The sequence below is a fragment of the Megascapheus bottae genome, chromosome 23, assembly GCF_031878675.1.
Source record: "Megascapheus bottae isolate mThoBot1 chromosome 23, mThoBot2.hap1, whole genome shotgun sequence".
NCBI lineage: Eukaryota > Metazoa > Chordata > Mammalia > Rodentia > Geomyidae > Megascapheus > Megascapheus bottae.
This window is the reverse complement of record NC_143531.1, coordinates 13,367,395-13,386,858: the sequence shown is the minus strand read 5'-3', so window position 1 is coordinate 13,386,858 and position 19,464 is coordinate 13,367,395. Positions and strand designations below refer to the sequence as shown.

Below are 19,464 nucleotides of genomic sequence, written 5' to 3'. Positions count from 1 at the left end.
CCACCAGCACCCTGCTTAAAATGTCTCTTATGCCTTAAAAACTGGTATTATTAGTTATTATTATCTCTAGCATCTGAAGGTCAATTGCCTTTGGAAATAAAACAGACCTTGCAGGCAGATGGAAGCTGACGAGGTTTAGTCTTGCCTAAGAGTGTCACCTGACTTTGCAGGAGCAGATCCCCTGGTAGAGAACTTTGAGCCTCTCTATGACCTGGATGACCTTTGGGAGAAGGCTGGAGAGGACGAGGGAGTCGTGCCAGGAACCACACCTCTAGATATGGCTGCCAACTGGCAGGTAGGTGAGAGCCACTTGAGCTGTACAACACATGCTCATAAGGAAAGCAGAGGCTGGGAATGTAAGGCAGATGGCTACCTTTGATTTGGGGCCCTGAATAGCTTGCCTTTTATTTTTAAGAAATTCTGCTTGTCAAGAGCTATATTTATCTTAAATCACCTATCCATGGAAGATCTAGGTCAGCTGAGCCCTGGGTGTAAAAGTGTTTACCTAATCAGATCAGAGTTGAGATGTTGAGAGGTTAAGAAAACCCAATTTTTACATCAGAGTTTCACGTTCTGAGCACCCCAGAATTATTCCTCTCTCAATTTTCCAAGCTCAGAGAAATTGCTACCATGGGTTCAGGACTTGCCTGAATAATGTCTGATTGAAAAAAAAAAAAAAAAAAACTTCCTAAGGATTTCCATAGAAAGAATCAATGTAAATCCTTCCTCAAAACCCCACTGAACTGGGGCTGGGAGCGTGGCTTAGTGGTAGAGTGCTTGCCTAGCATACATGAAGCTCTGGGTTCGATTCCTCAGTACTACATACACAGGAAAAGCCAGAAATGGTGCTGTGGCTCAAGTGAAAGAGTGCTAGCCTTGAGATAAAGAGCTCAGGGACAGCATCCAGGCCCAGAATTTAAACCCCAAGACTGGCACCAAAAAAAATAAATAAATAAAACAAAACACTGAACTGAGCTTTGAGGAGGAATATAATTAACAAGATCTTTTGGATGCAAGAGAAGAGGCAGTAGGAGGAGTGAGCAATGTACAGAACCTCAACAGACAAAATTTAAATTTTTTATTTTGTTTATGTTTGGGGCTTGAACTCAGGGCCTGGACACTGCTCCTGAGCTGTCTGGGGTTTTTGTTGTTGTTTGTTGTTGGTTTGTTTGTTGACCAAGCTTAGCACTCTACCACTTAAGCCACAGCTTCACTTCCAGCATTGTGGTAGTTAATTAGAGATAAGAGTTTATGGACTGGCTTCAGACTATGATCCTTAGATCTCAGCCTCCAGAGGCGCATACAGGATTACAGGTGTGAGCCACAGGTGCCTGACACAAAGTTGAGTTCTCAAAACTGCTCATGTGCCTTCTGGCAGCCAGTTTATGTGGGGTTGAATGGCCTGGTGCATGGTTCCCCAGATACATGGTTCCCCAGATACGTAATTCTCCTTATACATCGGTCCACTTCTCCAGAAGGCTCATGGTCCTTGACCCCATATTGTCCTTACCCCAATCCAGCAGCAGCAAAGGGAGTTGCAGAAAACACCTGAAAGCCCTCCACAGTTGGCAGGTTCTTCTTTGTGTTGTTTTCCTTTCTTTTAACTTCAGATTTGCCATGTAACGTGTTCCATGTTTTTGGTTTTGCCTAACCAACAGGTCTTTGAGATATTAAACGGGAAACCCTATGAACCCGAGTTCACATCAGATGATTTGCCAGCACAAGGTGGGTTTGGGGCAGAACCAGTTTCTCTCCACCAGTCGCTGCCTCCACACATGTTTTACAAGGGCGAAGGAGAAGCAGCACTGACCAGGCAGGGGTTGTAAACAAGCACAGTGCCTACATCACCATCAAGGGATCATGCCTTGTCCTTCTCCACCAGCTCTGCTCCACTGGGACTCTGCCTGGCTGCATCCCCTTGGGAGTTGGGGGATGGCAAAGGGAGCAGTGACTATGGGAGTGGGAAGTCACCTCTTCCTCATTTCCTTCAGGCGACATGAAACAGCTGGCTGAAGAGGCAAAGCTGCAGCTCTACAAGTTGCTCGAAATTCCTGATCCCGACAAAAACTGGGCTACTCTGGCCCAGAAGCTGGGCCTGGGGATTCTTAACAACGCCTTCAGGCTCAGCCCCGCTCCTTCAAAAACTCTGATGGACAACTACGAGGTAAAGCATCGCCTTCTTCTCACAGCGTTTTCATCCAGCTTCCCTCTGGTGATGTCACTGGTCAAAAGAACCATCCCGTCCTTGTCCCATAATTCATTCGGAGGAAGAAAACCAGTCCTTGCCCAGGACAAGAGGGAAGCCCGATTTGGGGAGACTTTCTTCAGGTTCCTTGAAAAGCCCACTGTGTTCATACCCCCAAGCAAGTTGCTACTTGCAGATCAGTGTGGTCCCTAAGCTGTGACCTCCCCCAGTAAACAAGATAGACTGTAATCAACACATACGCCTTCCTGTCCCACACTGCTCAACGGGAAAGGTGGGGACACATAAGTGAGACGGTTTTCTGCTGTTGCCTCTTAATGGGTTTCAGAGCTCCAGCTTGCACAGTTACTGCAGATACGTAGACAGCCTTCCACCGGGTCAGTCCCCACCACCTCCTGTCTCTTAGGATAAGCCACTTGTCTGTGATTTCCTGAGTGGCCTTTAAACTGAAACAGGAAATGTGATTCAAAGACTGTATTTATTATCATGCGCACTGCGTTTTCTCTCAGCCCTCCTGGCTCTGGGAGAGAAGACAGAGGGAGGGGACAGTGCCAGGGCTGGGAGCCTGCTCAGGGACTCAGACATAAAGACATCCTCTTCCTTTTTCTCCCAGGTGTCTGGGGGGACCATCAGAGAGCTGGTGGAGGCCCTGCACCAGATGGGCTACACTGAGGCCATTGAAGTGATCCAGGCAGCCTTCTGCACTTCGAGGACCCCGGCCTCCAGCCCTGTGAAGACCCCGGGTCAGGCTCACCCGCAGCCTCTCTCACCTTCCTCTGTGAGGCAGCACCTAGGTAAGGGGGAAAATAAAACAGAAAGGGCGGCAGAGATGGTCCCTTCTCCCCGAGCCTGAAGTTCTCATCCACCACCTCCTGAATCAACCTTCCTCAGCAGCTTGAACTCGGGGACTGGGCGCTATCCTTCCCTGAGATTCTTTTGCTATTTTGTCTAGATTCAGCAATTTACCTCACTATAAAATGGATAAGCCATACAATACCTGGAATAATAAAGCTGATTTCATTTCTAGGATGGTGGGGAGGTGAGGTGGGGAGGCAAGTCCTGGGGCTTGAACTCAGGGCCTGGGCACTGTGCTTGGGCTTTCTCAAGGCTAGAGGTCTACTACTTGAGCTACGGCACCATTTCCGGCTTTTTTTCTTCATATGTGGTACCGAGGAATCGAACCCGGGCCTTCGTGCATGCTTGCAAGCACTCTACCACCAGGCCAACTCCTAGCCCCATAAACCTGATTTCTAAAAAAGAACAAAAAGATTCAGCAAGGCATAGTGGCTCACGCCTGTAATCCTAGTTACTCAGGAGGCTGAGATCTGAGGATTTAGGTTCAAAACCAGCACAGGGACTAAAGTCCATGAGACTTTCATCTCCAATTAACCACTAAAAACTGGAAATGGTGCTGTGGCTCTAGGGGTAGGGTGGTATCCTTGAGCCAAAGAGCTCAGGGACAATGCCCAGACCCAGAGTTCAAGCCCCACAACCTACAAAAAAAGAAAAAGAAAGAAAGAAAGAGCGAGAGAAAGAGAGAAAGAAAGAGAAAGAAAGAAAGGATTTTGAGCCAATGGAAGACAGAATTGTGACAACATGTGGCTAGGGATTTTCCTGTCACTTGTACACTGAGGAGCAGGGCTGGCAGAGACAAGCATGGTGACAGGTAGAAGGCAGTGATCAGATCCTCCATATTGTTATGCATAGCCAGCCATGCAAAGGGTTGGTCCTCTCTCCCAGCCTCCAGTGAATGTGTGTCTTGTCCCCTCAGACGAGCTCCAGGATGACAGCATCTGTGACAGTGGCGTGGAGACATCCTTCCGCAAACTCAGCTTCACGGAATCTCTGACCAGCAGCGGTGGCTCCTTGCTCACTCTGAACAAAATGGCCCACGAATACCCACAGGAAGGACCCATCGAGGGCAAAATTTAGCCATCTGGCCATTTCCCTCACTGGTAAACCAAAGCCCTAAAATGTCACTGTTATCATCCCAAAGAAGGAATGTGCATCCAGAGGTGCTCACGGAACAGAACCACTGCCCGGATCATTCTGGATTTCATTCAAGGTCTTCTCCACTTGGCTTCCTTCCATGAATTGGAGTGGGTTCACGTACAGATAGGATCTAACAATCACAGCCCGTGGCTGAGCTGCAGCCGCAGCGGGGTGAGGTCGCTTCTTGAGCTTTTCCAGCTGCTACAGGGTTCCAGCTCTTTTCTGTTGCTGCTGCTGACCTTCAGCTCCCACTGTCGTTCACAGGTATCCTGTCCTCACCTGGCTTCTTTCCCGTCACCCTCCACTCTCAGTTACGTATTCAGAATAAGGACGCAGAGAGAGTTGGGGTGGGGGGAGAAATAGTTTAAGATGAAAGTCACTGGCGTGCAATTTAAAAAAAAAAAAAGGCTTATTGCTTTTTCTAATGTGCTTACTGCTGTGATCTGAAAAACACGGACTTACTGATATTTAAACATGGCTGCAATCAGTGCTGAAAATGATATTTTTCCCCTTTTTCTGCATTTTTGCTATTGTACATATGTGTTTTTTTTAGATCAAATACTTTAAGGGAAAAAAATGTTGGATTTATAAATGCTATTTTTATTTTACTTTTATAATAAAAGGAAAAGCAAATTGTTGACCTCACGCTTTTTGCTTGGTCTCTGCACGTAAGATGATTCTTGAGCTTTGGAAGGCTATTCCATAGCCTCATCATCACTTTTCCATCCCCATTTACACACAATTGTTTTTAATCTATTCTGAGATGACTAAAACAGTACAGCCTCATCTAAGAGGAAAGTTGGGGTTGTCAAATTCTGGCGCAGCACACGTCATTTATAAACATCTCTTCTCCCTCTTCTCCCTCCACCAACACTCATCCTTATCTTCTCCATGTATTTATTTGTGATGTATAAAATATTCCGTTTTCACTAGTGGCTCACACCTGTAATCGTCATAGCTACTGAGGTGGCTGAGATCTTAAAATCACAGTTCAAAGCCAGCGCAGGCAGGAAAGTCTATGAGCTGCTTATCCTCAATAAACCATCAGAAAACCACAAGTGGCACTGTGGCTCAATAGTGGTAGAGCACTAGCAAAAAGAGTTCAAGACAGCACCCAGGCCCTGAGTTCAAGCCCCATGACAGACAAAAAAAATAAAATTTCAACATACCAAAAGCCCTTGGGGGTAAGAACCCTCCCTAGTGTGAAGCTTTGTGAACTTCATTTGGTGTTAGAAACCAAAAGAAGGGGGAAAAATCAGAAGGCTTTGAAGGAAATGCAAATGGTGGATGCACACAAAGCCCCTCCTTAATAAAGGCATCCTCAGCCTGACCTAGGTGCAGTGCAGAAGCCATTGCTGGCAGGTCCTCAGACACAGAGCCTCCTTCCCCACTCCAAGTGAGTATTGCCCCATTCAAGGATTCACCAGTGTGAGAGGCTCAAGCCTGGCCCACCTGAGGCAAGGCTGATGAGCTGATTGGCTGATCACAGTCTTCCCTCTCATACCCCAGTCCTGCCTCCTTTCCCCTCATCTAGTGCTGGCAAGACACAGGCCTACCCAATCTGTATGGCAGGGTCAGTATCCCAAAGAAGCCAGCTTGGGACTGCACTGGACAACTCTGCACATGCTCAGTCACTTCATATGGGAAACATCCCAGTGAGATGTGTAGAGCATTATCTTCAACATCTAAAAAGGAAAAGGAGGTTTAGAAAGTGACCCTGGTGAAGTTTACGCTCATCTTTATCCAGTTTCTGAGTTCATGGATTGGTATATAATCTTGCTAGAACAAGAAAGGAGATAAAATAATAGCAATAATAAATAAATAAATCCTGAAGTGAACTCCAAAATCTATAGGAATTTAGTATAAGATAAAATTTCAAGCAAGTGGGGGAAGAACAGTTCAATAGACATATATTCCCACTGGTTGAGTATTTGGCAAAATTACTATGAACCCTTTCCCTCCCTCTTTTCATTAATAAGAAACCTGTGTCTCCCTTTTTCTATGAGCTTACTGTGCTGTCTCCATGGGGGTCTCTTGTTGGCCTGGCCTCCTACATGGTTCTACCCCACCCCCAGAGATTGTCTCTCTGTGAAAAGAATGTCACTGGTACCAACAGATGGGGTTAAATACCAAAAAAAAAAAAAGTTCCAGAGATCAGGTGAAAAGCAACAATGGGCCTGAAATAAACCTGCTCAGAAAGCTTGTCTTGCAGCTGGAGGCCATTTAAAAATAGCTCCCCCGATCTTCAGTCATCTTTTGAGGTCTTTGTACTCTACTTCCAAGTGACCCAGGGCTTTTCTTTTCTAGCAGGACCCCTGCAGCTGCTCCCCCCCCCCACACACACACACACACACGTCCTCCACTCCCCTGCAGTCCGTCTTTGCAGTCACCAGTCCAGCAGCCCTACAAACTGCATCTTCTATGTTTCAGCCAGGGAACAGAGGAGGCGAAGGGCTGGTGGGATGTCCGCATTCTTTGAACAAACAGTTTCTAGGGCTAACTCTCCTGACACCCTCCAAGAACATTTATTTAACCCCCGCTTTACAGTAAGGACACACGATCTCAGGTTGAAGTAACTCATCCCAGATCAAATCCGGGTCCATCTGAGGCCAAAGACTTTGATGGTACATTTCCCCAAGTAATGGGTGTGTGAGGCAGAGGAATCCAAAGAGGATGAATTGAAGTTCTGTTTATTTCCCTAAGAAATCACAGAAGTTATGGTTGAATGGATCTTAACAGCCACTGACCTAAAGGCATGGGGCATGGGACTGTCACTCAGTGGTACAGCTTGCAAAGCATCCCCCCCCCCCCAAAAATCACTTACCTGGACAAATTTTCCAACTCTGTAGCCTTATAAACAACAGCGGGTCTCCTCCCTGCGGTCCTCACTCCCGTAGTTCATGCTTGATTTGTGCCTTCACTTCCTTCTGTACAAACCAGAGTAAAATACCCACAGAGTGTGAGGGGAAATGGAGAAAAACGTCCATCCTGTAGCGACACGAAGAGATGGAAGACAAGCAGGGGACTATTTCTGTGCCCAAGATTGAGAGGACTATTGATTTTGGTCAACATTTTGCAGATCACAATACCCATTGTCTCCAGGAGGAGACAATGCTTTAAACTAAACTGAGCACTAGGGGCTCACGCCTGTAATCCTAGCTACTCAGGAAGCTGAGATCTGAGGATCAAGTTCAAAGCCAGCCTGGGCAGGAAAGTCCATGAGTCTCAGAAAACCAGAAGTGGTGCTGTGGGCTCAAAGTGGTGGAACACTAGCCTTGAGCAAAAGAGCTCAGCAACAGCCCCCAAGACCTGAGTTCAATCCCCATGACAGGAAGGTAAAAAGAAGAAAGAAAAGAAAAAGAGAGAGGGAGGGAGGGAGGGAGGGAGGGAGGGAGGGAGGAAGGAAGGAAGGAAGGAAGGAAGGAAGGAAGGAAGGAAGGAAGGAAGGAAGGAAAAAAGAAATAAAGAAAAGGGAGGGAGGAAGGAGGGAAGGAGGGATGAAAAGGAAGGAAAAGAAGAGGGGAAGGGAGGGAGGGAGAGAGGGAGGAAGGGAGGATGTTAAATACCAGACAACCAAGTTCATAGGATAGAAGAGAGATTTTCTTCCCTTCAAATCTGCTTTGAGTTCCCCTTGCCTTTCCTAAGGCAACAGTGAGCAACTGAAATTATTTTTTGCCTCAAAAGCTTGAAAGAAAAGCTTCCCACCATGGATAGATATTGTTCTCCTGCGGCCCCCATTCACATCACCTTGTCCAAATGCAAATGTGTTCTTCTTCTGCTTTTGAAATCAATGTCATTCTGTCATATCAACACCACCCCACACAAGCAGTGTTAAACACTAAGGCCTTTATTTACAACATATTTTCAAATATTTATTCTCACACCCCCCCTGAGAGATAAATGGAGCATTGTTTCCTGCCAATGTTCCCCATGACAGAGAAGCTGGTATGGCCAAAGACACCTGCCCCAGTGCAAAGAGCAAGGGCTGGACCATGATTCATTGAGCTTCACTCTGTACCTGACCACAGGATACCCGGAAGGGACATGCCCAGGAACCAGAAGGAGCCATTTCCTAACTGCAGGCACAGAGGGCATTATACCTGGCCAAGCACAAGAAACTAGTGTTGCATCAACCATCTTCTCCAGTATTCACAGGCCAGAGAGAGGTTCCAGGGGCCTAGGCTGGTATCTCCTTTCCCACCCATTCTTCTAGAACCTTCCTCTCGCTCTGAGTATCTCAGAAGCTTTTTCCTCAACATCCTACCAGCTCCTATTTCCTTGTTTCCACCCCCTGGCCCCAATAATTCATGCCACTGGCTCCAGGAAGCCAAGCATGAGAAACCCAGGTTAATTCAACATGGTCTCTCCCAGCCAAAGCATGGGCTGGACCAGACAGACCAAAAGATGAGAAATTCCATGCTGGTGAAGATTGACTGCAGCCCCACAGACGGAGGCCACCACTGAGCAGAACTGCCAAGAGGAAATCTCACTGTTCTCCTCCACGAAGCCCTGCAGCCCCTCTGAGCTTGCCTGTGACACTGGGCAGGGCTAGCTTCCAGTATCCAGTAGATACACATCTGAAGGGGTAGAGACCACGTCTGGGCTCAGAGGGAGCCAATCGGCTCCGCTCCTGGCATCTTTCTCTACCCCATCTTGATGCAGGAAGGTCAGATCCACCATTTGGCCCTGTCTTCCCACTGCACAGGCAAATGCACATCATGAATTATAAGTAGCAGATGCACACGGTATGTGAACCAGGAGCCATTTTGGTTCTGAAAGGCCAAGGGATTGTGGAGGTTAAAGCTGCCACACAGAGAGTTTATGGGTGATGCGTAGCAGGGCTACAGGCCTGTTTCCTCAGGCAGAAGAGCGCAGGGAAGACTCCACCCCCTACATCAGAGATCTTCACACAACACCATAGCCCAGTCTCCATCCTGTCTTTTGCTACATGTCTCTTCATAACTCATGTGACTTCTCCCCATCCATCATTTATTAGGAAGGCTTTGGGCCAAGTCTTCATAGATTCATAGTAATTCATAAGTGGTTATAAAAATTGTGGGGTGTTGGTGGTTCATGCTTGTGATTCTAGCTACTTAGGATCTGAGGGACCCCTTTCAAAAGCAGCCAAGACTGGAAAGCTTGGGAGGCGCTCATCTCCGATTAACTCCCAAGAAAGCTGAACGTGGAAGTGTGACTCAAGTGTTGATGTTATCCTTGAGCAAAAATTCAAGGATAGCTCCCAGGTCCTGAGTTCAAGCCCCAGGACCAACAAAATACACACACACACACACATTCATGCACATGCGCACACACATACACATAGTTCAGATGCTACCCTTTGTTCTAAGGCAGCAATGATAGGAATGAAGTGAGAGGAATGGCAGATTGCAGGAAAAGGAGCTCTGTGAATCTAACCTGTGGTCCAGGCATGTGGTCTCTCCTCCCCCCTCTTCTGATTCTCCCATTCTCCCTTTCTCTCTCTTCTTTTCCATATCAATATCCTTTTTTTATCCTTTTCTTTCTTTCTCCCTTTCTTTTCCTTTCTCCCCTTTTTCTTTCACTTCTTTTCTCTTTCCCTCAGCTCTCCTCTTCCCTTTCTCTGTCTCCCTCCCACTTCTTTCTTTCTTCTTCCTTCTCCTTCTCTCCAGGTAGATTCATGCATGCTGGGGCACTGATAGCCAGCTTCCTGAAGCCCAGACCTTGGGTAAGGCACTGATGGGCACACACACACACACACACACACACACACACACACACACACACACACCAGTGCACCAGCTCCTTCTCCCTTCCCCACCAGAGGGCAGCAGAGCCCAGTTCTCTGTGGACATCTCCATATCGGGCAGTGCTCCACCCCACCCCCACCCGCCTCACTTCCTGTGCTGAAAGAGGCTGAACTTTGCACAGCAGCTGGCTTGCCTCTTCTGGTTTTTGTTTGTTGTTTTTTTGTTTATAAAACTGGAAAGAGCCATAAAGGGGGGGAAAAAAAGGAATTAGAAACATCTTAGGCTTTCTCCTTGAGTTTTTATCCTTCAACCTAGGTGGTCATTTTTCCTTAGTAGAGAAGACTTAACTGGTTCTTTGGCTTTGGGCTAGGAAATGAGGGGACAACCCTCCCAATTGTTCCCAGGGATAGCCTGCCTTATCTTCAAAGGAACAACAATCATAACCCAGAATTTACTGTGTCCTTATCCTGTGCTGGACTCTCTATAGACTTTATCTTATTTAATCCTCACAGCAATATTTATAGGATAGCTACTATATTGACCTCAGTAAAAATAAGGACATTGGGAAGGCATCCATGATTCACACCTATAATCCTAGCTACTCATGAGGCTGAGATCTGAGGATCCAGGGTCAGCATCAGTCCAGGTAGGAAAAGTTCATGAGACTCTCCAACTAATCACAAGAAGCCTAAAGTAGAACTGTGGCTCAAGTGGTACAGTGCCAGCTTTCTGTGGAAAAGCTAAAGTGTGCAGGCCCTGAGTTCAGGCACCTACTAGAACAACAACAAAAAAAAAGATAAGGAAATTGAGGCTTAGAGATTGATTGGTCCAATGTTAGTCCATGCTGAGACCAAATTAGCAGAAGCTCAATATTAGTACATCACCCTATGATCACTACACTTCATGAAGCCATCATGTGTATGTACACACACACACACACAACACAAAGAGTCACACTCATACGCACACAGATTGTTCCTTTTGCAAAAAGAAAACCTTGTGATTGTAAATTGACTAGTTAAAAACCTTTCAGTTCAAACAATAATAACAAAAATGTGGGCACACATGATGCCAATCACCCATCTCTGCCTTGGGGAATCTCCTTATAAAAGGACTGGAGTGCTTTGCTGGGCAAAGGTGTGGCAAGGTGTGACCCCAAATGCCTTCCTCACCAGAGACACCACCGCTACACCATAGTCACATGCAGGGAAGCATGTGACTGGCTAAGGGGAAACTGAGGCATCTATCCCAAATCTAGCCTCATGGCTGACCTCAGAGCACATACCTTTAACTGGGAGGTCCCCTTTGATTCCAAGATGAGAGTATGAATGGATGAAGTTAATAAAGACTTTACATTTTGTCATTCCAGGAAGATCAGAAATAGATGTGTATGTTCCGGGAGATCTTTATCCTTTTTAAATGGTCACAAATAATTGACCTTGTTTTTGTTGTCATTGTTGTTGTTGAAACTATCTTTTGGCCCTTCAGTTACTGGCCAAATATGACCTGGTCATTTTTGTGACCTGATCATCATCCTGGACAAGCCTGGTAGGCAGGAATCAGTGACTTCACCTTTGCCTTTTCAGGTCCCCAATGCTGTCCCCTAGGCCCTGCTCCTCTGGGAGCTGCTACCTCCCAAAGCCTATCCAGGTTCAAATATGCCCACCTTCTGTTTGTTGACTTCCCACCAAAGTACTGGTAAGTATAATAGTTAATGCTTCCATGAAACCAAAGCAGAGCCACAATCAATAATTTGTACCTAATGCCAAACAGCTTCTGTGTTGATCTATGACTCAAACACATGGATGCCTGATGTCAGAACTCGTGCCTGTAAGTTCAGGATCAATCAGATTTTTTTGAAGGTAAACTAAGGATGCCGGGCTAGAAGTGGACTGAACAATGATCTTTCAAAAGTCACTTTATAAGAAGACCCAAGTTAGATACTACAATATTGGCTCAATAGCTCTGACATCTCTTATGTCAACCTTTTTTGTTGTTGTTTTAATTTTTCAAGATCACAAAAAGGCTACCACAGCTCAAAGTATCAAGTTAGGTTTTTCGTTTGTTTGTTTGTTTTGTTTTTGAAGTTGTTTCTCAGCTACTCCAAACAACAAAATAGTTCAGTAGTTCACTTCAGGTGTCTCTTTGCCAGGCAGGAAAACCTAACACATCTCCTGGTTAACTAGCATTTCATTTGCCACGATTGTGTCACCTTCCTAAAGCCTACCAGTCTCTGACAAAGGGAAATAGGACTGAAATAACAAATGACAATTCGATCTCTAAAGCTGGACACCGCAAAGCTCTGAGAGCAGAGAAGACTCAGGATACCGTGTTTCTCTTCCATTAGTGTCTGCTTCAACTCCTGAGGACATGAGGTTTATCTCCCAAAACCCAATAAAATGTACCAAAGTTCTAATCAATAACAATAGCAGAGGGGCTAGGAGTTTGGCCTAGTGGTTAAAGCGCTTGCCTAGCATGCACGAAGACCCAGGTTCGATTCCTCAGTACCACATACATAGAAAAAAGCCGTAATTGGTGCTGAGGCTCAAGTGGTAGAGCTCTAGCCTTGAGAAAGTCCAAGGACAGTGCTCAAGCCCTGAGCTCAAGCCCAGGACTGGCCAAAAAAAAAAAAAAAAGCAGAATCGACAGGTATTCCCAAATATAAAATGAGATAGAAATAAATATTAATTTGCAACCAGAAATTTCCATGATCAGGGCTGGGGGGTGTCACTCAAGCAGTAAAACCACCTGCCTAGAAAACACAAGGCCCTGAGTTCAAATCCCAGTACTGCTGAAAGAAAAGAAATCCCTACGATCAAGAATATCCCATTTCCTGAGATTTCAGGGAATAAAGTCTTCCACACACTGGGTGGTAAACATAGTGTACTTGTCCCATCACGTGGTCTAGCACCCAGGGCTCAACAAATCTCTGAAGAGCACAGCATTGAGCTAGGTTGTGTTTGCCTTCTTTTCTGTCAGGGAGGGATTTCACAACCCTGTCTGCAGATGTCAGGAGAGAGACTTATAAACCATGAAGGGGCCGGGAATTTTGCCTAGTAGTAGAGTGCCTGTCTATCATGTATGAAGACCCAGGTTCAATTCCTCAGTACCACATACATAGAAAAGTCAGAAGAGGTGCTGTGGCTCAAATGGTAGAGCACTAGCCTTGAGGAAAACCCAAGGACAGTGCTCAGGCCCTGAGGTCAAGCTCCAGGCAAAACAAAACAAAAACATGAAACAGTGATACTGTGCACTTTTTCCTTCTGCAAAGCCACTGTCCGGCTCCGCCTTCAGGGCTTTGGCTAAGACTTCTTGGCAGGGGGAGCCACTGGCAGCTTGTGGATCGGAACCCAGCATCTGACCAGCAGATCCTTTGGTCTGGACTCTGTTCCTGAGCTCTTGTGTTCAAAGCTAATGCTCTACCACTTCAGCCATGGCGCCACTTTTAGTTTTCTGGTGTTTCATTGAAATAAGTCGCATGGACTTGCCTGCCCAGGCTGGCTTTGAACTACTGTCTTCAGATCTCAGCCTCCTGAGTAGCTAAGATTACAAGTATGAGCTACCAGTCCCTGGTTTATTTTTCATTTTCTATAACATACTTTCTAAAAATGACATTTCTAAAGTGCTTAATGAGCCCAGAGCCCATTCTTGGTTTACCTGCTGTTGCGATCCTGGGAAACAGAAACTCGCCTGCCTTTCCTACCATCCACAATAAATGTTTGATAAATAAATGAACAAATTTTCCCACAGTTTTTAGGATCAGAATATAAATACATATTAAGCCCAACCTCAGTGGGTCACATCTGTAACCCTAACTACTCAGGAGGCTGAGATCTGAGAGTCTTGGTTGAAAAGCCAATTGAGGAAGGTAAGTTTGTAAGACTTCTCAGGTAGCGCACTAGCCTTGAGCAAAAGAGCTCAGGGACAGCACCCAGGCCCTGAGTTCAAGTCCATGAATGAATGAATGAATGCATATTAACAACAGTTTTGTTTTTTATATTAAGGATATTGTATATCATGCTAATAAACTAATTAAAAATTGAGAATTTTTCCATCACTTTTTCGGAGCAATACTTTTAACTTCCTGGGGAACCAAATTGTTAAGATTTCACCCAGTCTAGGCAGATTGTCCCTTTGAATTGCCTACACAAACAATGCCTGCTTGTTTTCCTAAATCTTACCGAACTGGACTACATTTCATATCTGAGAGCCAGAGGAAGCCTTCAAGAATAATCTTTCTGTCTCAGGCTTTGTTACTTTGGGAATGTTCTGGGAATGTATCTCTTTTGGCTGCACTCTGGTTTACCTTCATTCCAATAGGGGAACACAATCTTGCTATTTCTTTTCTCAATGACTTTTCATGATTCCAAAATGCCTCACAACAAAAAGTCAAGTAAGAGACAAAGACAGAATAAGAGTTATAGTGAATGTGAATGAGAAAATTACCATTTTTATTGTCCTAAAGTTGGAAGATACATCCCTGGGAACTGATCTGTCTGCCCACTCTCCTTGCAAAAGAAACAGAGTTGATCCTGCTCTTTTTACCCTGCCTATTGCTGTCACAATGACTAACAAAACACTTCCCAGAACCTCCAGGCCAGGTGTGAGTATATCAGACTCAATCCCATGAAATATAGCAAAATCAAAATGGTATCAGTGACTAGCCAACCTTGTCACACCTATCCTGTGGAAAAGTTACCATAACCTATAGAAATACTACATACACAACTCCTTCCTCTTCTTTTTATAAGTTATTGCTGACATATATTTATTTTTCCTTTACATGTTATTTTTGGCTGGTGCCTTTTTCTGCAACAAATTGTCTGTATTTGCTTTTTTTTTTTTTTTTTTTTTTGCCAGTCCTGGGCTTGAGCTCAGGGCCTGAGCACTGTCCTTGGACTTTCTCAAGGCTAGCACTCTACCACTTGAGCCTCAGCACCATTTCCAGCTTTTGTCTATGTGGTACCAAGGAATCGAACCTGGGTCTTCGTGCATGCTAGGCAAGCACTTTAACCACTAGGCCAAACTCCCGGCCTGTATTTGCTTTTTTTAAAGAAAGCAAAAATTGTTGCTTCATGCACTAGTAGGGTTGCTACATACAATGGTCATTCACTTAACATTTACAATGTTCCAGACCCTAATTGCTTTTGTTATTGTTTGTGTTAGTACTGGGGCTCAAACGTGGGGCCTTTTGGTGAAAGCTTGTCCTCTACCACTTGAGCCACAACTCCTGGCTTTTCTGGTGGTTAATCAGAGATAAGAGTCTAATGAACTTTCTTCCCCAGACTGACTTTGAACTTCAGTTCTCAGATTTGTTTCTGGAGTAGCTGGAATTACAGATGTGAGCCACTGACACATGGCTCTCCTGGCCCCCCTATCTGTTCTCCCAACTACCAACCACAGAACCAGCCTTTAGCTAAATGAGGTTCATTAGCCCCAAACAAACAACCCGCTGGGTGCTATTATTCCCATTTTACATAAGAAAGCTGTATGTTGAAGCTAAGCACCCTAGTTCAAATGGCAGACACAGGGAGGGCTAAATTGCGTGAGAACGTGTGCTCCCTCCTCACCTCCTCAGCAAAGTCTGCTCTGAGTGTGTGTGTGTGTGTGTGTGTGTGTGTGTGTGTGTGTGTGTGTGTGTAAAATGAGAAAACCCTTAGACATTGTAGGAGACAACTAGATTGCTGTATTGATACTCTTTTTTTAAATTTTATTGTCAGGGTAATGCACAGTTATATACGTCAGGTAGTGGGTGTATTACTTCTCGAACATTGACCCCTTCTCATTGATATTCTGTATTGATATTCTTTTGGGGGTTTCCAACTTTAACTCATTTTAGTTTCTAAAAGAAAACCATTATCTAATGAGTCTCAGTTATATATCAAAACACTAGTTGTCACCAAGTATGAATTCTTTCCAGAGGAAAAAAACTCTCAAATACCTTAGTTGAGGGTCTCCAAGTATTTTCATTTACAAAGCAGAAATTAAAGTCCCAAACAATACCCGGTATTCAGGAGAATATTTATAAAATGATCAAATGAGCCACAGTGAAAAAAAACAACAACAAAACATTGAGTTGCCAGGATAATTCATAAACTTTTATTTTATATAATTTCAAACTTACAGAAAAGTATAGAAATCTTATAAAATTCCACGTAATACCCAAAGTGGCTACTCTATTATCTTTATTATCAGGATATGTTTATAAATGGGATGATTTATAATAAAACATATAAAATGCTATTTTATAGCAACTTATATTGAATCAACATGGATAAAAATCATTTAAACTAGGCTGAGAGTTTGACCTAGTGGTAGAGTGCTTGCCTAGCATGCACGAAGACCTGGGTTCAATTCCTAGGTACCACATACATAGAAAAAAAAAGCCGGAAGTGGTGCTGAGGCTCAAGTGGTAGAGCTCTAGCCTTGAGAAAGTCCAAGGACAGTGCTCAGGCCCTGAGCTCAAGCCCAGGTCTGGCAAAAAAAAAAAAAATCATTTAAAGTCAAGTAAAAAGGAACTTTACTTTTGTCCCAAGGCCAATGAGCCTAGATTGGAAAGCACATTTGATATAATCACACCTGAAGTCCAAACAAAGCCCAGTGTCAGGACACCTAAAAGCATCCAAACCAACCATGGTGAGGTCCATTCAATACCAGCTTACTTTTCAAGGGAAACACACTAACAATCTGTACAAAAAAGAAGCAGCTGTAATATATTCTAATAGGTATAGTAATCTGTAAAGCAGTGATTCTTTAAGCTATATTTTAGCATAAAACTTAAAAAGAAAATTCCTATTTTCATATGGATTCACATCTACAATCCTAGCTACTCAGAAAGATTACTTTCAAAGCCAGCCTGAGCAGGAAACCCCATGAGACTTTTATCACTAACCACTAAAATGCTAGAAGTGGAGATGTGGCTCAAATGGTAGAGTATCAGCTTTGAGGAAGAAAAAACAAAAAAAAGAAAGAAAGAAAAGCTCATTGACAGTGCCCAGGCCCTGACTTCAAGTGCTCCAGTACACACACACACACACACACACACACACACACACACAATGAAATGGATGGCAACAATCAAATCCTGTACATTTTTCCACCAGAAATCTTTATTGTAACATCTGATCCTTCATTTCCTGTAAAAAAAAAAAAAAAAAAGAAGGCCGGGAGTTTGGCCTAGTGGTAGAGTGCTTGCCTGGCATGCACGAAGACCTGGGTTCGATCCCTTGGTACCACATACAAAGAAAAGCCAGAAGTGGTGCTCTGGCTCTAGTGGTAGAACGCTAGCCTGAGGAAAGCCCAAGGACAGGGCTTAGTGCTCAGGCTCTGAGTTCAAGTCCCAAGACTGGCAAAAACAAAAAAATAAATGAAAATAAAAAAGACTTTAAACAAAAAACACAGTAGGCAAGGGCTTGGCTTTTATGCTTCAGTATTTCTCAATGCTGTAAAAGTCCAGCATTCCCTCACCGCCTGCCCCAGTTACATTCCTGTGGACCCTAAAAGGCAGTGTAGTTAAAATTTTGTGTCATGTTAAAACCATAAGGTGGAGGGACAAAATGACAGTCCTGACACAGACTGAAGAACAGACGCCTGGACACAGCCTGGTCTGAGGACAAGGTTTGGTAACGGCCCTTCCCAGCCAAACTTGACAGTCAGACATGCAGTAGAAAGCAGATGGGTCTTCTGGCCCCTTCAGCTCACCCAAGGCTCCCATCCTCTGCAGCCAGGCTCTCTACAGTCTCCATTCTCAGTGCTTACTGTAAACCCAACCTGAAATATCTGCCAGGGAGGTCACACGTAAAGACTGCTTCAGTTCACTCGTGCTGGTACGTTGCCAGGGGTAAAACCGTACAGTCTGGGTCCTCTCAGTCATGAGGAAGCCATTGTCACTAAACCTCCCTGAGATGCTTCCGACATCCAGCCACACAAAGAGAGCCACAGCTGAGGTTTCCAGATCAAAAACAAACGTGTCACCTTGCTGGGAGATATTGGCCTAGAAAAACAACAACAACAAAAAGGAGATAATTGGAATCAGGGTTAAAGGAAGAGCTTTAGAGTATGTACAGAATGTCTAGCAGACATTGGTGAGAGCCTAGGGCTTTGATGTACACCTGCTCAAGTCCTGTGCTTCCTGCAGTTTCAGATACATAACAATTCCCTGTGTGCGTGTGTCTGCTGAGGCATGAACTCAGGGTCTGAGCATGCTCCCTTAGCTTTTTCCACTCAAGGCTGGTGTTCTACCACTTGAGCCACAGTTTTACTTCTGGCTTTTGGCTGGTTAACTAGAGATATGAGTCTTACAGAGTTTTCTGCCTAGATTGGCTTCAAATCTGGATCCTTAGATCTCAGCCTCCTGAGTAGTTAGGATTACAGGTGTGAGTCACCAGAACCCAGCTGGCAGCATTTTTAACCTGTGAGAATTCTGTATGTACAATCTCAGCAAACAGATTGCAGTTTAGACAAGTGGCCTCCAGTCTTCTTAAATGGTTCATTAGAATTCGGTCAGGGAGAGAATCAGCTGTTCCCCAGCAGGTACAAGCTGTGTGCCTCTCTCAGGGAGTCAGATTTCCTAGTTGTTCAAGCTATGGGTCTGTTGTGCAACATGGCCCTTCAACACACACACAGGCCACATGGCAGGATCATTTTTTCCATGTAATATGCCACATAGAGAACTTCAAAGGGCTGTTTTTAGTATATGCAATTCAAGTGTGTACACTTGTATGGGTTATGAACAGACAGAAGTAGAAGGGACAATAGATCATGTAACCTTAGAGGGTCAGAGACTCAAGCTTGAAGGTAAATGTGAAATTCCCAAATGACAACCCCTATTCACTATTGGCCCAAGGCAGGTGGGTCACGTGACTCATCCCAGCCAGTCACAGAGGTCACTAAGGAAGCTAGCTGCTGCTTCTAGGTCAAGGCCAGAAGAGACACTGAAACCTTGTTCACTGTTGCTGCAGCCCTCTGATAGGAAAACTCCTATCTGCGTGTGACTGCACTCACCCACTGGTTTCAGAGAGGATTGGATGACAAGTATCCAGCCTATATATTCTCCCAAATGAATGCTAATAGACTTTATTTCTATTCTTCCCTCTCTTTAAGGACAAGTCTCATTGAAATACAAATGTGGCAGGACAAATAAAGAAACTCTTTTGAGTTCACTCCCAATTTTCACCAGGTAAGAAAATAAAGAAAAAAAATGCTTTCAAAGTCAAAAGTTTAAAATATGAGCCTGTCTGGAATTCTGGAATGCAATTGTTGTTGGTTTTTTTTTTTCAATTTGTTATTATTTAGGGTTTTTTTTTTTTTTTTTTTTTTTGCCAGTCCTGGGCTTGAGCTCAGGGCCTGAGCACTGTCCTTGGACTTTCTCAAGGCTAGAGCTCTACCACTTGAGCCTCAGCACCACTTCCGGCTTTTTTGTATGTATGTGGTACCAAGGAATCGAACCCGGGTCTTTGTGCATGCTAGGCAAGCACTTTAACCACTAGGCCAAACTCCCAGCCCTATTTAGGGGTTTTTTGAGGGGATCTAGTTCCGTTGTTA

The 19,464-nt window shown here is 44.6% G+C and overlaps 2 protein-coding genes across 2 annotated transcripts in view; one reads left to right on the top strand and one right to left on the bottom strand.

Annotated features, from left to right (window-relative positions):
* The window catches only part of Nfkb1 (nuclear factor kappa B subunit 1), a 90,568-nt gene extending 85,733 nt beyond the window's left edge, over positions 1-4,835 (top strand). Inside the window, exons 19-23 of the mRNA XM_090356747.1 lie at positions 171-295; positions 1,659-1,725; positions 1,992-2,164; positions 2,817-2,997; positions 3,975-4,835. Of these exons, the coding sequence (XP_090212873.1) occupies positions 171-295; positions 1,659-1,725; positions 1,992-2,164; positions 2,817-2,997; positions 3,975-4,135 (707 nt within the window). The 3' untranslated portion in view covers positions 4,136-4,835. The remainder of the gene's footprint in view (positions 1-170; positions 296-1,658; positions 1,726-1,991; positions 2,165-2,816; positions 2,998-3,974) is intronic.
* A 12,741-nt stretch (positions 4,836-17,576) lies between these two features.
* Manba (mannosidase beta) overlaps positions 17,577-19,464 on the bottom strand; it is a 40,521-nt gene continuing 38,633 nt past the window's right edge. The window contains exon 17 of the mRNA XM_090356746.1: positions 17,577-17,914. Within this exon, the coding sequence (XP_090212872.1) occupies positions 17,669-17,914 (246 nt within the window). The 3' untranslated portion in view covers positions 17,577-17,668. The remainder of the gene's footprint in view (positions 17,915-19,464) is intronic.